Here is a 24,332-nt window from a genome sequence, read left to right as displayed (position 1 = left end):
CATTCTTAAAGGATACAGCCCAGGCTCTGCCCATGCCTGAGCCAACCTGAGGCCACGTGTCACATTCCTGCAGTATTCATGTGCTTTATTATCACACACGCCTCACAGGGACTTACAGTGTAAGCCTCCGTCACAGCATGAACACACCAACCTTGGTTAACTGGGAGTACTGCTGCATCACACAGGTGCCCGCTTGGATACATCAGAGATCTAACCAAAGTCTTCCAGTATGTACTAATCCTGACACAGAATTACTCTAGAAGTGAGGATACAGGTCTGTTCCGGCCCTGACAGACTACTTGGTGCCTGTGAAAAGAGCACTACATATGAGAACTAGATCCAATACTACAAAGAATTATCCAGTATTTATTGTAACCACATAACTCAAGTTTCTCAGGACCTTCCATGTACTTGATATCATTCATATATGGCGGGTGCATCACATTGAGTCAGGTTCCAACACACATTCTTAACTAGGGCGCAAATACGCATCCACAAGGAAAATAACTGAAATCTTCAATGTTAGTAAGAACATCAAAAGAGCAAAATGATCAAAACATCCTTTATAGTCAGTACATATGCAAGCTGTAGGTAGAAGACGAATAAGGGGTGAGAGATCATACATTTCATCATCTTGTTTGAAGACTTATCTGCGTTATTATAGAGAACTTTAAACCAGAGCTGGTTAGATAATCTTAGTTTAAGGCAGTATATATTTAAATTACCACTATATTTTAATTATCACAAACAACATGATCTATAATACAGAGCTGCCACAATAGATCTGTGGTCCAGCTCTGTAGTTAAGTATTTTTTGTGAGATTACAAACAGTAGAACAGAAATGCATTATTTTCATTCAAAATTATGAATCACAGTGTAAAGATTAGATGCCATATGGTTATATATAACAAGTCTCATTGTGCACAAATAATCACTGACACTTTTAACCATTTATCTAGCTTTCAAGATGCAATAAATTATATGTTGGCATTTTAGAGACTAGCTATTTACATTCATGGTGTTAAACGTTCAATTACATCAACTAAGAATTCCTACTTCATGTGAACAGGGACCATTTATATTATCTCTAGCACAGAAAGCATCCAAATGCTCTTGTGACACTGTAAGGAGGCACAGAAAATTTCATGCAGCAGAAACGTTTTGTGCTTAGTGATGTTTTCTTCTGTTAGTATCTAGTGCTAAATCCTGAGAAGTCAAGCTTGGAAATCTCCTTTTCATTGGAAAAATTTGTTCGATCTATGCGAGAACTTGGGCTTCCAACTTTACTCAGCCATGATTTCCTGCAAGAAAAATAAGAGAGGGTTAGCATATGAAGAACGGCACATGTGGGATTTCATGTCCTGTCACACCTTTTTTTGTTAAGATCCATAAGAAGCAGCCTTCCGGTGAGATAACTGCCTGAAATATGTTTAGTTCTTTTCTGTTTTGCTTCCCTTTCTCCATTAACAGCAAAACAAACTATTTAAAAAGTATCAGCATTTCAAAGAGCATTACATAATATTACATCAAAATACATCTGATAAAACACTAAAGCAGATTTACAGTAATGATCCCTCTTAAGTGCTTATTAATAGCATTAAAACAGGTACAAGCACCTTTGCAGATTCAATACTATACTTATAGCAAGGACCTAAAGCCATTCATAACTGAAAAATATTATGAAAAAAAATAATTAACAGCCAGTTTGCCCTTTGACAATGAAAAAAAAAAGTGGAAACTGAAATGAAAATAAGTTCAAAACCACCAAAAAGACATAAAGCAAACAAAAATCAAAATTATGTCAAAGCAATATTAAATTGTAATAAATACTGAATTTTATACAAGCGTTCTTAAGTGGGGATTTTGCATGTATTTGTATTATGATCCAATCTCTAATTATTCTGGGGCTTGCCTTCTTCCACAGCACATGAGAAAACTGTATTGAACACAAATTACCATAAAGTAACCAAGGCTGGAAGCTGACAGTATGATGGCTGCTCCTACATGCACATCCACTATATTCCTATCCCTGCAGCAATTTGCTAATTTGCTGTAGTGATAAGCTATTGTGTGATAAACAGAGGTGCATAACACTTCAAGTGCAGCACACAACACTGCTTAGAGAGGTTTATTTACCAGAAATACTTTCTCAGCATTTTCTGTTGTAGTAAAGTCTCAGAAATTGAAAAAAGAAAGTATTTTAGTATACCTTATTTCAGGAGAAATATATTTCCACATAAATACCTTTATGAAGCATAAACTGGTAGAGATACACAACTGTGATTAGTATTAGAAAATGTCATTATTCATTCACATTTCAATGTAAGACCATAAAAGCTGTCTTATTAACAGGTAATTAATCCTTTGCAAAATCACACTGAGCATTCTAAAATGCAATATTCTTGCAGCAGGACTTAATTTTGATGTCTTTATAATGAGAATTGTGCATAGAGGTTGCTTACCTTGAGCTAGTAAATAAAACACACCTTATATATAGAAATGTATGTTGTTAGAAACCCTATGTGACAAAGATTTTTTTAGACAATTTGACACTGCATAACACCACAAGACGTCTCAAATGTCTTATCTGGTTAGCAGAGACAAGTAATTTTCTCCAGACCATGCTAGTCCTTCATAAGACTGGTCTCATCACTAGCACAGACTGTTCCACACCTGCATTCAGAACCTACGCAAGCAACACTGTTCTTGAAACTCCACACAGTCTCTTGATCAGGAAGAAATAGATATGCTTAGGAAAGCAGGTATGTCCTCTACTCACATATTCTGAAATGTAACCCTAGGAGAACACTTGGTGGATTACAGTCTTGCAGTGTCAAAAAGCTATGTGAGCTCTTTCCTATTTGACCACTAAAATAGAGGGTCTTTCTATAAAGACTTCCTAGAAAACACAAACCAGATGAGTCTCATGTTCAAAGTATGACAAGCCTTAATATAGTACACAGCAACTAAAATTAATAAATATTTCCATCAGATGCTTATACACCTTCACACCATTTGTTCTTTGCTTCATGTTGTGAACAACCTCCCTTCTCATCCGTTTTAGATGATGAAGCCTTTCCAGCAAGGAGTGTAACACAGGAATAGGAGTACATGAGTGAAAGGCAAGAACCTAACTATCCACTCTGCACTGGAGCCCAGTGCAGACCAGATATTTCAACAGAAGGAAAGAAGTCTCATAACAGACCAGTACATTTTGCTCCGTATTATAAAAAATAAAAAATAAATCAGAAAAGTCCCTTTTTTATTTAGCATAAAAGTATCTAATACAGTTGCATGTCCTCGAGTGAGAAAAAAGAAAATGTACTTGAAATACTTAAAATAATCTGTGCTATTTTTAGAAGACTAATGTGATATCCACAAGTAAATAAACTGCTTCCTTTTCTTCTCATTTTTAAGATGACCTTGACCTGAACAAAACCAGAAGAAATACATTCCTTGCTCAGCCTTCACAACTGGACCCAAGACCAAAATTCATCCATGGCTGCTTCCAATTCCCAAGTTCCACTGCATGAACAAAGAAACTCTGCAAGCTTTGCACGGAGCAAACTTCATTCATTGCCAACTCCATATATTCTCACATGTATAAGGACAAAGCACAAATTACAAAAAATCAATAAAAAAATTCAGCTCCATGGAAACTATAGGATGCATGTATTTTATTCCTTCCTTAATGTAGGAAGTAGAGAAGGAAGTGTGACAGAACTGCTCCTTACCTGGGATTTGCATGACTATAGGGGCTCACTTCTTCATTGAGATGCTAACACTTTGCAAGAGGACTTTCTTCATTGATCTTCCCTCACTTTGCTCGAGACAGAACATTCACTGAACAGTATGAAGCAGCACGCTTTTTTACAAGCTAAGAAAGCAGGAAATCAGTCTTTGCAAGGAATAGTACACAGTTACAGCTCCCTCATTTATCCACAGAGCAGAAAATGTCACCTCTGATATTTCGTTTGTATTCAGATCAATAGGCCTGAATTAAGAAAAGGTTCTGTATTCTCCTCTTCCTTCACTCAGCCTTCTTAGCTTTATTTCACTTGTCATGAATTTCAGATCACCCAATGTATGTAAGAGATTAGCTACAATTACTAGTTTTTTGAAGTTTTTTAGCTTGCCATTTATAGCATCCATTTTAACATTTACTGCTGCTACCCACTTCTCTTCAGGAGTGAGAAAAGACAGCCTCCACCTCACTTGTCACAAGGGGTAGGTCTGAATCAAACGAGGACATTCCTTTACTCTGCGACAGGACAGTATATAGCTTACTCTTCAGTTTTAAAGGATGTTTTACAGCTACGCTGCTTCAAGTATGAAACATGAGCTCATCTCCAACGAGCTATTTCCTACAATGTTTTATTTCTGAAGTACCACATGTTCATGCACCCGCCTTTGGCCATGCTCCAGCCTCACCATTCAAGCTGGCAGTGGGGGGACTAGACCGACCCCCACACACTTTAATCATGATTTACGATTTACACGGTATACAACCTCGCTGCGCGGGGGAGAAGCCAGGCAGGTCCCGTGGTGCCCCGGGGTCTCTCCTCAGAGCATGCAATGCTCCTGGCACTCCCGCCACAGGGCTGAGAACACCCACCTGACTGGTTCATTCAGACAGGTGGCACCCAACAATTGGCTGTAGCCAGTGTGGGCCACCCACCTCCTTCTGGAAGCTTCTCCACAGCTCACCAGCCAGTAACCACCCCAGCCGGTGCGCTGCCACACCTGGGCGGTCTGCTCACACCAGTACCCCAAAACCAAGCTGAGCAGCATTCCCAAGCAGAGCGGGCACACCAGGCTTTGTTACTGGAGCAACTGGGAGCACCTTCTCTCAGCCTTCTGGGCTTTCCTTCCTCAGCCCGGCGAGGACGGCCTGCCAGAGACAGCTTCCCAGCCCAGCCTACCCGCCTGCTCTACACCCATAGTCATGGTGGCTTACTCCTTGGGCTTTAAAACAACCATATCTATCATTCTTTTCCTTTTATCATTTCATTAACTGAAACAAACCTTGCCAAGCGGCTCTGTCTTGTTACCCAGGCAACGGGCTCTCTCCAGTCAACATATTATCGGAAAACAACGTCTGAAGAGCTGGGTTTGCACCATCCCGATTTCGACCCTTGCACAAGTAGCCTGCCTGTGTATATTTTTCCAGGCAAGCATCTTTCTTGCAAGATGCCTAACTTAACTTGTCAGAATGAAACATGACCAGGTCAAACTCCGAAGAGCTCCCTGGAAATACTATTTAAGGAGCCTCACCTCTGTAAGACAAGATAATGATAGCACAGCCCTAAAAACACTGCACTTTGAATACTACAGACAGTAGAGTAGCTTTATGTTTTCCCTGAGTAAGATTTATTAACTAAAATCTACACTATATTGATTTCCCTAAAATAAAAGCCTTGGTTGGCATTACTCTCCAACTGAAATCTTCTGCTTTGATAAGGAAACAGCACCTCTGATGGAGGAAGAAGCAGGCGCTGGCATCTTTACACAGCAGGCATGCCAAGCAAGCACGTGAAAGAACAATGCCATTTTTCCTGTGCTAGACTCTGTATTGAACCATCAATACAGATCAGACACTTCTGCATTTGTTGTATGCAAAAATCCAAACTATTCCATCCTGAGAGTGAAGCAATTTACCATCTATAGTGCTAGAAATGGACCTGAAAATGACCTACAGCATTGATACCAGGAGAGCTGGGCACAGTTTAGGAAAGTTTCTCTTCACCTTAACCACAGTGTCAGTTACAGTGGAACAAGAGAAATGTCTGCTTTTACTTAGCAGGAGAGAAAATAAAGGTACTGGTTTGTTTACACTCTATTTCCCTTTGTTTAGGATAAAATACTGGGGAGAATGTTGCTTTTTGAAGATTGTATTTACATCTGTGACAGCATATAGACAAGGATTGCAAATATTTATAAAATACCTCCAAAACGTTGTCGTATTCTTAAACAGTACTGCCAAGTTTTCATAAATCTTGATATTTAAATATTTGCATAAGAAATGTGGAATTTTTCATTCCTGTCTGGCTTCTGAGCCATTGTTTTCAACCTTTTCTCTACAATTGTAAAGGCTAGGAACATTTTACTTGAAAACGATTTTTATAAACCTGAAATTCACATCTAGGTAAAGCTTCTAGTAGCCTGCATAGTAAAGATAACTCATAGCTAACTGTAGAACCATTCCATGGTCCCCTACACCGCTGCTCCTGCTGCCAGAGCCTAATAGTAAAATAGGAATCTGGAAACAAAATGTATAGGGTTTAATGTTGTAGAAAAGTAGCAGGAAGGATAAAAACCTTGGTAGAAGCGTGTTTGAAAATACCAGCTTTTGACATGATTTGAATCAGTGTGGCCTGAAAAAACATACCACAATTAGCATTTTAATTTAGCAGAAGCAATCAATGTCTTAGTAAGGTGAAGAAAACTGGTTCTGAAGAAAATACACGAGGGATCCTGGAGAGAATCCTGGGAATAATCACTAATATTCTGGTGCAGGGTTAGGTCAAGAGGACTCAATATGTACAGTCGACTTGCTCCTATTGGCTTTCATCCTCTGTTCCTTGTACTTTCATTAGCTCTCAAAACTAGTTTCTAGCTTGGGGTAGAAACCTGAAGCCACCTAAGCCATAAAGCTGCTGCCTCTAAAGCTCTGCTCAAGGGCCCTCTGTGCTGCACCTCTTCAGGCAAAGGGCACTGGGTGGTTTTTAAACTGTTGTGCCTGCTGCCTGATACACCACCAAAACCACTGCCAGCAGCAGCCCACACTAGGTCAAGATCAGGGGTCTGCACTTTGTTGCATGGCTGTGCCTTTTGCATATAGATACCTGCAAAGGAAGGGGGAAGGAGCACTAGGAGAACAAGGCCAAGAGAAGGGAGGGAAATTTTAGCACATTTATTAGGATGACCCCACCACAGTCCACCAAATTAAAGCCAAGTGACAGGTCACTTCAGAGGATTAAAACAAAAAAAGAAAAAGAGAATGCCAGCAGTAGTATAAGGCTACAGGCCAAGAAGTAGGTGGGCTAGAAATGAAGCAACCTGCTCAGGCGTAGGCATGGTGCCCCAGAATAGAGCTGGAGCCTGTAGATGTGGGGAAGACTGCATGCGCTGCTGCTTCTGCCTGTTCACTAGCTCCTCCAGGCATCCTGACAACAGGAATTTCTTGGCCCTCTGAATATTTAGCAGAAGTTCTGTAACTGTTTTAGAAAGGGGGAAAAGATATTTAATCAAAACTAGTGTTTGACTTTGCATTTTTAAACACAGCTGTCAGATGAATGTTGTTAATTTGTTTATATTTCTTCATTTTCTATCAAACCGTGCTGCACTCAAGGCCAGTATTTCTCTAGAGAATATATGATGAGCTTTTCTTTGAGGTACGATTTGAAAGTAATATCAACAGCAAGGGCAAATCAGCAGAATCCGATACGTTAAAAAAATTGTGTGACAATACTGAATAAGCTCCAAATACATCTTTGGGTGTCACATTTCTATTTATAAACTTGAGAAAAAACTTGTATGGTATTGTTCACCACACTGTGTATGTTATTGGCAAGATTTTTTCATGTAAAAATGATCATTACTACTTTGCATTTGCACAGAGTTCAACCCTATGTACCTCAAGTTCACTTTATTGTTCATATCAAATCTATATTAAATGTCTTCACCTCTTAAAGAGTAGGAACTATCCCAGAATGAATGAAACCAAGGCTGAAGTTTTCCTGTATACAATGCAAAGATCTGTTGTGGGTTTTCCCATTGACCATTTTTGAAAACTTCAAGTCGAATTCAATTATTTACTTAAACATGAGATCATAAGAAGTGTATTTTTATTAAAAAGTTATCAAAATACCTCTTTGTTTAAACCATATTAGGCAAGTAACATTTGGCTTCTTTTATAGATCTTATCAGAAAAAAATAAGCAATGTTGAAGAAATTTGTTCCAACAAAGAGGAGTAAAGAAGTAAATGAAAAGTAAAACCAGATTCAGCCATTTCAGTAACTCAAAACAGTTTTTATATCCACACTGACCTACAGAAAGTACAAGACAAAAGAGAATTTCCTGTTAAGCTTGTGTCCTATCTTCCCAAATCAGTAAACATACCAGAAAGCCAGAAGCAGCTAAAAGGCTTATTGTATTTTCCCCTTGTAATATGTCTGCCTCTACAGGGTACAATTTGGCTCACAAGGCAGACTAGGAATTTTGGCTAACCCCACTCCGTTATACAGAAAGCAATTGGAAGTTATTTCTTATTCCACATCTATTAAATCTAAGGCCACAGGAAGCTTAAGTGAAGAGGAACCGTTGCTGTACCAATTCAGGCCCCTGGAAAAGATGAACTCATTCTAATGCTTAGAAACTGACTAGCACCCATCACCCACAAACTGTATTTAAAACAAATAGCTGTATTATAGAGTTGAACAAAGAGTGAAGTACTATTGCTGCTGACCATCAATTTTATACCTAAAAAAGTTAATGAAACCCTTACCTAGGCCATTTAAAACTAACCCTATTGGATGACCATAATGAATCATCATACCTTGACCAATTCAGTTTTACTTAAAATCCATTTCATTATAAGCCTGGTAAAAATAAAACAGCCACTATAGTAAAGGAAGCCCAGATAACAAATGCAATCAAGAATTTTGAAGACAACACTTTTCTGTTCTCTGGTAACAAGTTTCAGCAAGGAAGACAGACAAAAGCTGCATGAGGCCCAGCCCCTACATTTTACATTACCATGCTTGCTGTATCCTCTATGCAATTCTCAGAAGACAGATTCACACAGAAAAATACAGATTAATTTATTATGCAAGAACTAAAAATAACACCAGACCAAAACACAGCAAATTCCTTCAAGCACCACTGGGATTCTTACCACTTTTCTCAGAAGTCTCCCTTCCTTTACAAAGTACTTAGGATAGACAAAAGACTGAAACACAAGAAGACTCACTGAGAAGCTGCAATTTCCAATTAAAAAAAAAAAAAAAAAAAAAGAGAGGTATCTTAAAAGGGAAGCATTACTATTTTTAAAGCACTTCATTCTAGAGCACTGAGCAAGTCTGAGTGAGAATATCATATTCAGCGTTGCAGTGACTGTATATGAATTCACCTTTCCCTAGAATACCAATGTTTGAATATTTCAGAGGCTAAAAGGTTGGCTCACTTCAAAATATGCAGGAGTGACCATTTCCAAAGAACCTTATATAAGCATCCGCATGGGAGCAGATTAGGTAGTTTGTTGTCCAGCTGTTCCTCATGTTGAAGTACATATACAATTGCTTTCGAATGCACAAAACATCTGCCTGTCTATTTTTATAGTAAAAAAACAAACCCCACCCCCTCAGATTGTCACAAAAATCTCAGCCGTAGCAATTCCAAGCTGAAATACTTCCTTTGATTGTGTTGGTATTTCACATACCTTGATCAGTTGGCCTAATAGTACCAAAGTGTATGCTGGGACTTACAAATTACCTTTAAAGAAAAGATAACTGCAACACACACGTGTCTGCCCTTTAGAAATGGATGCTGTTGACAGAAAAACATGTAACAACTGAGAATTTTATTTTTATTTATAGCTCGCTAAAGTGTTTTGAAATTTTCTTATTAAGCATTCAGTTAGCTCAGCTCCATTTTTTCCCACTGACTTTACATGATTTAATTTGTTAATTTAAATTGCACACTTAAAGGAAGGAGTTACACCCATCTTTTTAACCTGCAATCTCAAGGAGCTTTTTTTTAAACCAACTGTGATATAACATAGTAGACATTTTAGTATACAAATTAAAACAACAGGAAAATGTTGTACTAATGTTAGAGAGCACAACCGTTCAGAAAAATACCAAGTAGGTTATACTAGCTAATAGTCTGCTTAAATTTTACACAATGAGAAAATTTAGGGGTTGTCAAGACTTAACTTTCTATTTTATTTTGCATTATGAATATAGCTATATTAAGAAGGAAGCAAAAGATTAACATAAGGATGTTACAGCTATTACGCTCTTTATTCAACAAGAGCTATTTATGGTTTCAAGCACGTGCTCCTGAGGCAAACCCAGCATGGTATGCTTACAACGAAGGTAACCTTGTACCCATCATATACTAGACGCATATATAATATTCCCTGGAAATTAAATCCCCTTCACAACTGATTAGCTAACAAAAACTAGGATTTGTTGATATGTATTATTTATTGTTTCTATAAATAACAGAAATAGATCTCGTATTTAAAAACAGTCACATACTTCCCAAAGACTAGCCTGTCTCATCTGCCTTGAGGTAAACTTCCAGACGGCCCAAGGCAGCAGAGGCACAAAAGTGAGACACACCAAGCCTCTGGCATGCTGTCCCTGAGGGAAGGGCACAGACACCTTATGGAACTGACTGCATCTTCCCACATTGTCACATCCCAAAGAACTGTATTTCATTTACAGCAAGAAAATTATTTTCATTCTTTAGCATATTACTTCTTCATGTTTTTCTTATGACTTCACATACATTAAAAATACCATTCCTGAAAGTTCTAATATAAAGACTGCTTTTCTTTACTGGCTTTTTAAGTTCCATAGATATAACATTTCACTTGTGGGCACTTTGGTCTCAAGCTCACAAGATGACACAGGCTATCTTTGCAGGTAGGTATTAAATACATAATCTGAAGAAGCCTTTCAAGCCATCATCCCAAATACCCTGATAGCAGGTATCTTGCATATACTAGCTGAGATTTTGAGTAAGAGAACCAAAAACAATTCTCAAGCACAGGCTACCTGATTTCTTATGTGTCTACATTATTCAATCAGCTTTGTAACATCTCTGATTGTTAGGCTTTACACTTTCTATCAATATCATGAAAAGCTCAATAGAAAAAAGATTTACGTGAGTTGCAATAGTGCTGCAGGCATGCCTATGGCAAAGTCCATTTCTGTGGTATAAACTGTCATTATGAATATACTCATTGGTAGGAATAAACACTTAACATCAAAGCTCCAAGCTATATAAGGAAGCTATCAGAGCACTAACACATATTTTGTTTCAATGGTTTTGTGTAAAAATGTTATTTTAAACAAGGCTTTTAATATTTATTGAAATAAGATCCGATGCATGTTCTTGCTATTCAGTGGTTCCTGTGCCACATGATATTTTTATTAAACCTGATTCTTGCAGTATTCATAAAAAAAAAGTCTTCCTGTGCAACAATTTGCAACTGTGACAAAAGGGAAGATACTTTTTTCTAGAAAAATTATGTATCTTTTTTTCCTACAGAAATAAACTGAGACTTGAAATCCTAAATTATCACCTTTAAGGAGCTACGGTACATGCTACTTAAAGTTACCACTTACCAGAAAGCAAACCAGCAGATTTATGGATTATTTTGATTTGGTTTTAACTATGAGGTTAATGTGCTTGATCTTTCCTCCTACACTTTCCATTAGTTTTGGACATCTTCCTGCTGACTCATTACAGCCTGCCCTTTATCAGTACTTTTTTTTGGTACTGACAGCTTCAGACTTCAAAACTAGAATAAAAACAGAGTTCTATTGAAGATAGCATCTTATTTCTACTACAGTCAACAGCAACGCTTCTAATGAAGACAGCGAGATCACTGTTAAAATTTAAACCAAGATCTACAACTACTTACAAAAAATGAACGTCAAAAAAAAGCCCAAACCAAGGAAACCATCTCTAGAAGACAACTGGTCTATAGTATTGTCAAATATTCCTGAACAGGTATTCTGAATAATAATGAGCACCTTGTCTTGCACAGATTTTTAACTTTGTCACATATGCTTCATGTGATGTAAGGTACCGCAGCAAAAGTGCGCATCAGGAGGAAATTTGGAAAAAAGATGCTTTGGGTTAACACACTAACAGACCCAGGAAACACTGCTCAAACTCATTAAATGTGCAGTGAGCTGGGCAATATTCTCCACTACAATGAGTTTCAATTTTAGAAAACACTGATCTGTTTTTAGGGTAACTGCATATTCTTTTCACACGTTTATCACCTAGCTAAATATCTGAGTTTCTCTAATGTTTTGTAGTCCAAATAAATTGTTTGGTTTCCATTCAATTGTTTAAAAACACGTTTTCAGAAGAACTATGGACAGTGAGCTAAGAATGTATGCTTTAATAATGAAACACTAAGGTTTTAAGTAAGCAGTAAGAGTCAGGTAAAGTCAGCTCTCTGCTGATTATATAACTAAGCATATCACCTTTTAGATTTTCAAGAGCATTGCTCAGGCAATGACACCTTGTGACCTAACTACTGTCTCTCAGAGGTAGTTAATAATAGCAGAGTAAGAGTAATATGGTGTAATTTCTTCATGTACAGCAGATTTTGAAATTCTGTGAAATGCTTGGTAAGAATTACAGGCAAAGTATAAATATGTTCCTAAACTTGTAAGTCTTCCCATATTTTCATCTTTCCTTCAAGTTTCAGGTGTCATCAAGAACTACCAAGTATCTAATTTGTTTTCTGTAATTTATGCCATTTTCATTCCTTTCCTTCCCGCTCTTTTGATATTTTATTCTGCCCAGACAGTTAAAGCAGACAGATCTGTTTCTGATCACTTTTATAGACTGCTGCTGGGACTACATATGTTTTGTAACATGAATTGAGAACTACAAAAAAAAATCATAGTAATTTCACTAGCAGCTGGTTTTATTGAAATGTGTTATGTACAAATATGCCATTAATATCATGCTTGACAAAACTTAGATTTTGTAGCTAATTACCAGTGCCTCATAAAGGCACAAAAGGATAAATACTGAATGCTAACAGGCTAGTCATGATTCACCACTCGGAAACAAATATACAATATAACTAACTCGAGGATTAAGTAGTTAATGAAATGTGGATTCAGCTTCTCAGACAAAGAAATCCAGTGTGAAATTGAAGAGGCAACACCTTTTTCAATCCAGACAAAAAGCAGTGCGATTACATTTGAAATTCAGAATATTTAATTAAATATTAATATCTACTGCTTTGTCTTGCTCTTACAGCAGCAGTAAAATGATAAACCAACAAAGCCAAAAAATCTCGCCCAACTAAAACTGTAATTGATGATTGAGGAAAAAAACCTTAAGACTCCTCTCCATATATTCAAACCTAAGTTACAGCACTGGGCCTATCTACTGCTCCTTCCCTGTGTCTGGAGACAAAGAAAGATCACTCAAGTTGCTAGAGCAGGTTCTCTCCAAAACCCACAGCACTGACGTATCCAAAAGGCTGGACAACATCCAAGAACTGGATGAACGGATGACAAGTTTCTTACCTTTCACAAAATGCAAACCCATGGGTTTTTTTAGGAAAAGAGTCATGAGTTTTTCCCAGATATACAATTGATACACCACTGGTATGAGCAAATGCCAGCTAGGAAACAGACAAAACCCTGAAGCAACAGGGCATTTGGAAGATAATAAAAACTTTCTTTTACCTGAACATGTACACAACCCTTACAAGATTAAGAAAAAAAAATACAGTGGAGAGAAAAAAAAAGTAACAGAGAGAACTCAAACGAAGACAAATTACCAGAACAGAAAACTATGCATAAACAATTCAGACCTTGATCTGTATGCATAGTTTTATTACAATTACATTTACTATGAGCACATGGGACAAAAATGGTTACATGGCTGTAGTTTTAACATGAACCATAAGCAGTTCAAAGTTGCTTCATTTAAATAGAACAGCCACACAACTCTGATAGAAACCTGGCTGGACACCAGACCCAAACATAGACACTAAGGGGGATGCAAAGAGCACTTCTAATTTGGAGTAACAGCTAGCTTTTCAATTCATTTATGTGTGGGAAAATCATTGTCTTTCCAATTTTTCTTTATCTCTATTACTGTTACCCCTACAAATCAAGGCTGCCTTGCCACATATACGCTCCATGGCACAACCTGAGTACTGTGGACACAGCTCTAACTTAGGCTGCTTGCCTTTTGCTCCATGACCAAGTTTGACAGTCAAAAATCATTGGTCCTTGTTAATGCAAAGATGCAGCTGCCAATGCTTCCTTATGAACCATTGGTACACAAGACAGAAAATAACTACTTATCAGCAAAAAGGACAGGAAAAACAAGTTGTTTTAAGGAGAATTGCATGTAGCAAAGAGCAACAGGCAAGTATGTAGAGTAATAATGTGCCTAAATATGCACAGTTAAAGACAGAAGAACTCATTACAGCAAAACTCTGCAACACATCAGCATTCACACCCTCTAGTTTTCACTATTATGCTAAAAACAACCACAACCTGCATGAACATTGGCAGAAGAGTCCATGGAGGATGAGGACACCACCTTAAGCCTCCTGATGAGGTTTACTTGGTTTCTGGGTAGTTTGTAGATAACAGGAATTAAGGACACACAGTAAAGCCTCACACCAGGGGTAAAACCTGAGACAGAACATCTCCAGTGTATGATGGAAGATCAAGCGAGAGGTGAAGATGAATAAAGGATTCACTTTGATCCATATGCTCAAACGTGGAAGCAAGAGAAACAAAGAACTATGCACATTTTCAAACAGGACATATATAAACAGAATCACTCATGTGCTCCTACAGAAATCACTTTGTAGGTTGCTCCAAAGTAACATGCTCTTGAAACTGGGGATTTTGTGTAAAATATGATAAAGAATACCTAAATCTGTTCTATGATGTTACTATATAACATTCAAATTGCACTCCTTCCTTGTATTTTCAAAGTAGATTCAGTTTTAAAGAAAAATCCAAGTCCCAAGAAATTACTTATTATTTACTGTTCTTCAGGGCACCTTAAAATTTCTAAGAGGAGACTGTTTCTAAGGAATGCAAAACACATCCCTTAGGGCAAAATTCTTTCCGATAATGAAACTGTTGCATGACAGATGCTGGATAGAGGACACAAATCATTCCAGCTGATAAAAAGAAGGATTTTAAAGAAAGTTCTTTTTCATTAATTACTTTATGTACTTTCACCGCTTTTAACAGGTATTTGAGACAAAACTATGTTAAAATAATATACATTCAGCATCTAGTTTTGTCAGCAGTATCCATGGAATATAGCCCATGTGACTCAACACTCACCCCATAGGTTAAGAGCAAGCTCTCAGCACAGCGGTGGTTAGCAAAGTTTTTAACAGGGTTGGTATCAGTCAGCTACAAAGTAATAGTAATGGCCCTGTTAAGTTCCTTCCCTGCAAATAGTTACTCAGTGTATAAGTTGTCTCTTCAACTGGTATTAAGCCCTATGAAATAACAAAATAAACAAAGCATAGCTACAAAGACCACATTCTACCACACACCTTCCAGGAACCTCTAGTCACAGACAGGACTAAGCCACCTAAAAATCACAAATCAAGCAATTTATAATGTTAAAAGAGTTCAGAAGTATTTTGAGCTACAAGTGGAATTAGGCACCAAAAACCCTTTCAGTATTTTTGAACTGAAATCCTAGAATACTTTGTTTTCAAGATGATACATTTCTACACAACAGTTGCAGTCAGAGTTTCAGTTGTACCTGGAAGTACCAGGTATTGCTAGAAATACCTTCTTTAGCTTCAGGTTGCCATGATGAAGTTCCCACTTCCCTTCCCAGCTAGTCTGCACTCACATCTGGTTTCAGTTACATGCTTTTAAGGTTGGTCCAGGCACCTGTAATGCTGTCAGACTGGCACCTCCAGAGTATTAAGTATTCAGCCTTGAAATTCTAAATTGTAAAGCAGTCAAGGCAGCATCAACCGGGCAGCATTACGAAGTCATCCCACCAAGATACTATATACAGATAGTTGAGGATCAGCCAGAGATCTGTTACCTATTGTTACATAAATGCCTCCTCTTTCCCCTCTTTTCACTTACTCTGTTCTATTCACATCATATACTGCACTTTGTTCTTTGCAATATGGATCCAATCTTTTCAGTTAATGATGTATTTAGTGAAATTCTGATTGTTCTTCATTATAGCATAAAATAATGAAAGATGCTGCCACTCAATTGGGACTACATTCCACTCTGAACTTAAAATTCAATTAATCTTTTTATTCAAAGTCGTAAGTCCTCCCTAACCTTACAGCACTTCCTCTGTGAGCTAAAAGGATTTTCTGACCTTGTAAGAAGGAACATTAATTAAGAAGTTAAAGTTAATTGAGGTTTTTTAGAAATTCAGGTCCACCTCACTCTTCATCTGCAATTAACTTCATAATGAAGAAGAACAAATTCTACAAGGCTCTGCATATTTAAAATTCTTAAATAATTTTCGAATAGGTAACATGAAGAAATTACATTATAAATTACTATTGAGGTTTATTATATAAGTATGCAAAGCAGCGTGGCCTGTCTCTTGGCACTGGGCCCTACCTTGCCTTCACTCTCATTTTTTCTAAGGGTGCTTCATGTCAGTATACAGAGGCAGCAATCACCCAGGTAACTCACTACAACTATAAGCCTGGTGCAAAAAAAAGGCAGCTGCAGCTACACATTTTGGTTACTCACACCAGAGATTATGCAAACTGAATGAAAACACAGTTTAGCTAGCCATGATGCTCTGCCTGGCTTTTCTGTTCTACTCTCATGTTGAATGTATTCTTTCACGGCTAAACAATATATATCACATCTCCAAATCAGAGAAACACTGGCCAGCTTGGTTCTTCAGTGATGTTTGAAATGTTTAATCTGTTGAATCTTTTTAAAGAAATAGCAAAATCTTGAAAATTAATTATATTAATCATAAGGTACTGATAGGTACTCAAAAAATCAAAAGAAATCATAGGGTATTTTATTTTGCCCCAAGGCACTGAAAGCTTTGAAGAATTCAGTAGTTAATACAATCAGTGAGGATGCAATTATAAAGCATATTAAACTTAAAAGTACATGAACTTTTACTCATTTATTCAGACATACAAAAGTATTAACTCTGATCCATACAGGTAGGGACATGCAAAAACCAATATGCTTCTGTAAGAAGATTTTTACCTACATTGGTATACCACTGCTAATACATCCCCAAATTATAACAAGACTCCTGCATGATATTAAGGGCAGAATTATTGTTTGAATGCTTTAATCTGACAGGAGTATAACACAAAACATCTTCATGGTGGAAATAATTTGTTTGACTATTTCCAACTAGGGTCAAGTTCACCTTATACAGACATCAATTAAAACATGTCTAAAACTGCTTGACTAGGAAAAAAAAAGGCTTTTGAACTCTGGGGTTTAAGCTGGGACATGTGGCAATCAGTAGAGGCAGTTCAGGTGGAAGGCAGCTGTATGCCATACCTTAAGAGATGCCAGACACTGCTCCAGCCCACCAGGCAGGCTCTCCTGCCCATGGAAAACCTCCACAGCCATTTATAAGAGGTAACTACATTTTGGAAGCCAGCCAGGATCCAGATGGCAGAGATGACAAAGCGTATTAGCAACAGTTTCATATTGAATCACATTTACCTGTGTCAAGCTATACAAGCTGTTAGACCAATTAGCTACTGTAACGGTATCTAAAAATGTACTAGGTTTCTTTCAGAAGACAGAGAAGGTCTGCCACAAAACTGGCCTTACAACACAATGGAAGAGGGTAATGTAATGAGGAAGAGTTATATTGTTACAACCACTATTACTCACTCTGTGACTAGAAACTTCAGTGTAACTCACTGAATTCTGCTAGTAGCTTTCATAGCAGTAATTAGTCCCATTTGCTTCTGAACAGTTACCCTGAGTAAGATAGTAAAGGTATGTAGAAAAACCAGTAGGAGGCCAAAGCTTCTACCTGTACTGCTGCCAGTCTTAAAAGATTTTCCAATCCTCCTAATGGCTCCACAGCATCAAGGTGGGCAATGCTTTTATAAGTGGCACTCAAACAGGCTAACTAGGAACAGTGTGGTCTGCATACACCTGCATAAGCCAGGAGCACAGACCAGCAAGAGCAGGTTTGTAGAGTACAATGGTTGGTACTGAGGACCTGACTTCCATACAGTATTATACACTTCAAACAACTACTTTTATTCCCCCCACCATTTCTTAAATTACAACAGAAAAAAGAAGGTACAACAGAAGCAGGATATGATAAAACATATTAAAACTGAGGGGTTTTGAAGTGTTTCTGTTCTTCCTAATACTCCTACCTCTTCAAAAACAGTACTTAATCACTGAAAAATTTCAAGATTTCTCTGGAGTTAAGAATAGCAGTTAGCTGCAAACACCCCCATCCAGAACATTTCATCCTTAAATCAGTACAGATGTGAGCTAAGACATCTCCTGGCTTATAGATGAATACCATGTTAAATGGACTTCAAATGCCTCAACATGTCTGATACTGTAAAGCCTAGAACTTTGTTTTGCAAGCACAACACAATATATCAGTGTTCCTCCTTTAATTCAAAAACCTTCCCATTTCGGTAAGACCTTGCAAGAATGGTACTTGAAAAGAGGGCAAGAGATTTAAGAAATTAGCACAAGAACAAGTTTCTCCACATTTTCATGATTTATACATTTTTCTATACAAAACAGTGGACAAGATTTGTTGTATGTATGTTTATAATCAATGTTTTCAGACTTCCAAATGATTCATACTCAAGTTTCCCTCTCATTCTCACCGTTAAAATGGTAGTGTTCCTACTAAGTTCACATTGGCTCATCTTATATCCCTCAACACACTGCCTGCTACAGGAAAAGAGTAAAAAGCAGACCAGAGGTGGGGTGACATGAGCACACATCTATGCTTTCCTCTAGCTTAGCATCCATATTTCTGCAATCTCCATTTTCTGGGAACCCAGAATTTTTCTTCTTGCAAACAGAAGTTTTACACAGCCAACAAAAAACTAGTCACACAAATATTGAACCTTTTTCCTAAATTCAGTACCTACAATGCTCAAATAGCAAGTGACAGCTAACAAATATTAATAGGTATATTAAATAGCTGTTCAGCAATTAGAAAAGATACTTCTACCTAGGTCTTCAAATTGTGCTTCCATGTTGTTGAAACTTTATTTTCCATTTAAGCTGTCAACCAGATTTATTGAAATCAAAGATTTTCATTACATTTGGTAATCCCAAAATTCCTGTCTTATTTTGAAGAAGTGTTCTTCAGTATCAGCCACCAAAAGAAAACTGGTATTTAAAATCATCCCTTTTCTCATGGCATCAATTCCCCTGCAAAGTAGATGGAAAACATTCTACTAGCATAGCTGGTGAAAGAAATATCTAGAAGGCAAAAAACAGACAGCAACTTCTACATACGCAAGAAGATTGACATCTAGTGTGAAAACACTGAACTACAAAGCCTATACTGCATATCAACAAGGATTAATTTAAAACAAGTAAAAAATACATATATATTTAAATGACAAGAAAACCAAACCCTCCAAATAAAAGCACCTTTAATTTTTTTCAAATAGCTACAAAGGGCCAAAAATTGTTACAATGACTGAAGTAGTGCAGCTTCTAAAAGAAGAAACAAGATGTTAGCCATGAATCCTAAAAGGCAACAACAGAATCAGGGAAGAAACTCAGACCAAGGAAAGTAACACACGCTAGCTGGTTAAGCAGAAGTGTTTTCTAGCCTTGAATAAGGTGAAGTAGAAAAGTTAGACAAAGGCAGAATGACTGCATGATTTATTTTAGAGTTTATGACTGAAAAAGATCTTGAACACCTTAATTTCTGTGATGTAGGCCCAAAGACTGATAAGGAGCGTTGTAAGTAGTTTCTAGGCAACTATGTTCTTTAGCACAGTGCATATAGCTGTGAAAGACAGTTGATATGTTGTGGAATAAACAAAAGGCTTTTCATAGTTAAGGACTAAAGATTGAACCCTAGTATCAACATAATTATCCTAGTTTAGTTTTTAAAATACCTTTAGTCAAAGGTGCTTTCATTCCTGCAATGTAATCTCAAAAGTGTTTGTGACCTTTTTATTCTTAACAGTATCACATCTAAGGTCACAGTAGCACTGGGTGAGATTTTGGACCTAAGCATGTTTTCCTGGCACTTTCAGTTATTTCAGGCCTATTTGCACCTTCTTGCCTGTAGTAATTTTGTAAAAGTTCTATCTAAAAAATCGTATCTTAAAGAGCTGACAAAAGCGCATTCATACTACAACTCCCAACTCCTTTATGATTCATCTACTGTAACAATATTAAGCTATATCTTCTGGCCCCTGCCAAAATCTCCTCAAGCCTATTCATCTCATACTCGTAAACAGTGTCAGAAACTTTCCAGATAGTGTCAGCCTATTGCTATTATCTGTGCTATGGCCCTTGTCTGCAGCCCCGCTTTAGTGTCAGTGTTGCAAACAGCTTTTAACAGAACACACACTTTTAACCGAAAACAGTTTACAAGCTTCCTGCTAAATAAGAGTGGAATTACACAGCAGCAGCTGGAGCCATTTGGGATGTCATCTGCATGTATGTTCTCACTCCAGGTATTTAGAGGCAATGCTCATAGCCTGTCCACCCCCATCCTTATGCTCAGTGTACGAACACACTAGATGGATCACAAACATTGATGTCTCATTTCCCCCTCAATCACAGAATTCTGGAATTAAAAAGCCTTTGAAAAGGCCTCGAGAGAAAGGCGCAGGAGCATGGAAATAATTACACACAGGGACAAGACAACCTAAAGGTACTGATAAGAAAATTTGGTTTACGTATTTGATTAACTGTCTACATTCACACAAGGAAGCCTTCAGGCCACACACACTACTTTATTATTCTGCATTTACCTAACATTACCAAACAGGTATTAAGGAGCAGTCAACAGCAGAGAAGTGGTACATACAAGCATCTAAAATAAAAGTTACCTCCTATTAGTTTCTATATTTCCCATTATTATGCCTCAACTCCTAAATTCTTTCTTTCTGTTAACTGCGTCAAATCCAAAAAGCACTGATGATTACATTGTGTTCTGATAACCACTCAGGACAATTTGCCAAATTGCAAAAAATAATTCTTTTTTACGAGTAAATACGATTCCTTCACTTGACTGACTCAATATGTTAATCATTAAACAACTGAAAGTTTCTAATATTGTAGATATGACCAAAGGCTTGCTTTTACTCAGGAAAGCTTAAGACTCAAGGGAACCTCTGCACAATGAGTCAAAAGTGAATGACTACTTCAGGATAAGCTCTGGAAATGGTAAGTACATCTGGAAAAACGAAACAAATAGCTGCTCACTGCCATTTTTTGCAAGGGCACAGAACAGAGAACTGTAAGCCTACACAAAGTAAAACTTTCCTGACAGTAACTATACTGTACATGTCAAGTCAGCCGGAAAATAGTTTCTTGGCATCATTTAAACCCTACAGAGTTCTAAAAGGAAAGCTAAGAAGAACTTGCTCAATATCAAAGACCTCGCCAATCTCCAGTTTTGCACGTCCAGCTAAGGATTTTCAGAAACTGCAGACAAGCAGACCCTGAGGAAAAAATCCTCATCTTGTCAATTTTGGTTTTGCACTAGCAACCCAACAATACAAAACTAAGTGCAGAAATGCCCAATAAAGATCCATGACTGCACCCAAGGTAACTGAAAGCAGATGAAAATTACATATTTTGAACAAACAGCTTAATTTTTTTCTTTAAGTATAACAGATCTACAGAGTAAGTTTCTTTATACTTACTCAACTCCATTATATTTTACATATTAGACATGTAATTTACAGTTCATAATGTTACTTTAAAAGTTTATTCCTACCAAATGCAGTTTGCGTCTCACCTCTTCACACACTAATCCCAGCACCTTAAGACCTCCTCTAGCAGCCCTACTCTCTACACATGTATTTTTTCACTAGACACAGGCAGTGTGAAGACCACCATAATTTTAATCTGATAAATCAAGATATATCTGTATGCAACTACAGGAAGAGAAACACAATGCAAACCACAAATTAAACATACCTCCCTACATCCTAAGATACAAACACTCCACAGTTCAGAAACAGACTGCAGGAGATGAAGAAAGGAATACTGAATGGATGGAAGAAGTGCATCCGGAAGTGACACCTGAGATTCCCACTGTGGAGAATCTCTAGTTATGAAGCAGTTGATATTTCATACCATACCTTCTTGGGTCATGAACTATGCACACCACACTTAACTTTGTTGTGAGGCTGAGAAATTTAGGGCCCCTTCTCTAGACTCAATTATAGCTCTAGCTAAACATTACCCAGAGAAACCATTCAGAACTCAGTTGAACCAGTTATCAAACACAGATTCAGGATCTGCTTTTTATTTGTCATTAGTATTACACTGGGTCTGGTTAAAAAAATAATTAAAACATATCATGGCATTACTCAATCATAATTGTTTTATTTTTACCATCCTTTTTATTAGGAGAACTAGATATCAGAACAACAAAATGTGCAATGAACCGGAACAGATATGGCATAGAACAAGAAATATCTGGAAACTATTCAAAATACTTAGTATCTCCTTTTCACTAAAGATTAGTAATAATACCACATGTTCAGGTTTATTAATCAAGTGCCAGAAAATCATGAGATCAGCTGAAGTCTTATGAGATCTTTAAAATAAAATTCAGAGGTTTTGCTTGCTTCTGGGTTTTGGCATTATCTTAACAGTGCCAACATTTTCTCTGCCATACACAAGGCTGGAAGCCTTTCTTTAAAACAAAATTTCAATTCCTACATAACAGTTTTCCACCAAGCATTGGGGCTTCAACAAAAAACATCAAGTACCGTCACAAAAATCTTTACCTAGCAATGCAGTCAATCAAGATGCAATCAGTCATTAGTGAATTTAGTATTATCAGTGTACCTGAAGACAAGCTTCACAAAACAGGCTGTTGTTGTTCTCTATAATTAACTGAAAACTAACCTCCCATTCTAGACATTTTATTCACCAAATGAAACACACCAGAAGTTACTTGCTAGTGCAATAGCCCTCAGCATAATTTCTCAAGTCATAGCCCTTTCTCCTAAAGGAATTTAATTTTTCCACCTTTATTGAAAAAAAACCTTTCCACCAAGATCCATATGTTTTGAAAAAACCCTTTATGAGGCTAGCTGGTTTGATTCATATATCACTAGATTGCTTGAATTTCATCAAGGCAGAACTTCTTTGTCATCCAATCACTTTGTCCCACTATAGTGTCATAAACATAGCCAAAACTTCAACTTAAATTGACACAAGAGGAACTTATTTGCTGTCAAGCTGTAGTAGAGCCAGGACATGTGGGAGAGCAAAAGTACTCGTTGATTTCAATGTCTGGTGGCCTCAAGACAACTGCTTTTCTTTCTATTGGAGAGTGACACAATCAAGGACAAAAAATATATGTATATATATAACCAAGTACTTCTAAACGATTTCTCCTGCTCATCTTACTCTTTCCTCTGAGCTGGTTACAGAACCAGTACTAACATTTTCTTTTATGTCAGCATTGAGAGTACTTCATTTTATGCCTTCCTCTTAAGTGAACTTCATCTCATTGCCCCCACCAACTCCAAAGCTGAGAAAAAGATCTTTTGCTTACTGTACCAACAATCCTGTAACCTTAGCAGAGGACAAGCTCACAAGGTCCTGTTTGAAATATTATCTACAACAGTAATAATAAATAAGTTAAGGTAAATGTGGTCAATTTTTCTTATATACTAATCAAACATAAATGTTTGTTTTAAACCAAGAGGCTTATGGCACACTGCCATTGACCTCAATTTCATTTTTTTTAAACACATGCACTTTGGAAAAGTTGTTAAGTTCACTGTGAAGATCAGGATGTCTGTACAATAACAACACAGGGTATACATTATGCTTGCCTACAGCAGAGTGGGGGGGTGAGGCGTGTGAAATGTGTAGCACAGCTCTTCCATTTTGTTCTTCTGTATTTAGATATGCCCTTGAGATTAATTACAGAAGTCACTGGCATGTTAACACTGCTGATCCACTTGAAGAGCAGGGAGGCAGCTTAAGAGCAGGGTTTGAGGGTTACTGGCCACAGTGTTCTAAACAAGTGGCAGCAACACTAATTTGAAATGGACTGTGTGTTCCACCTTCCAGCAAGCCTGTGTCACCTCTGTTCATGTTCATTTCACCACTGCTAACTTTCCTTGCGGATTTGCTTAGTCTCGTGACCAGCTGAACATGATGATTCTGGATTGTATTTTAGGAGGTGTAGATCAGAGAACTTATTTCTACATAAAGACAGCTGTTTAAAATTAACACTTGCTACATACCAGATATACTTTATTGACATCAATACATTATTGAAACTACTATAAATTATCTGTCCTTTCTCACTTTGTCCTTAGAGGTTTTTTCTAACCACAGCAACAATAAGCAACTGCCTACCAGGGAAACCACCAATGCAAACAAACACTTCACT

At 37.4% G+C, this 24,332-nt stretch overlaps 1 protein-coding gene across 4 annotated transcripts in view; it reads right to left on the bottom strand.

The window, feature by feature from the left end:
* Window positions 1–346: 346 nt before the first annotated feature.
* ACYP2 (acylphosphatase 2) overlaps window positions 347–24,332 on the bottom strand; it is a 42,326-nt gene continuing 18,340 nt past the window's right edge. For 2 of the 4 annotated variants that reach the window (XM_040612230.1, XM_040612229.1), the window contains 2 exons: window positions 7,061–7,218; window positions 1,183–1,302 (listed from right to left, as the gene is read on the bottom strand). In XM_040612230.1, coding sequence (XP_040468164.1) covers window positions 7,065–7,218 — 154 coding nt within the window. In that variant the 3' untranslated portion in view covers window positions 1,183–1,302; window positions 7,061–7,064. Of the gene's footprint in view, window positions 1,303–7,060; window positions 7,219–24,332 lie in introns of all 4 variants that reach the window. The other 2 variants (XM_040612232.1, XM_040612231.1) reach the window with 1 other exon arrangement.

This window comes from Falco naumanni, chromosome 12, assembly GCF_017639655.2.
Source record: "Falco naumanni isolate bFalNau1 chromosome 12, bFalNau1.pat, whole genome shotgun sequence".
NCBI lineage: Eukaryota > Metazoa > Chordata > Aves > Falconiformes > Falconidae > Falco > Falco naumanni.
This window is presented reverse-complemented; position numbering and strand designations above follow the sequence as displayed.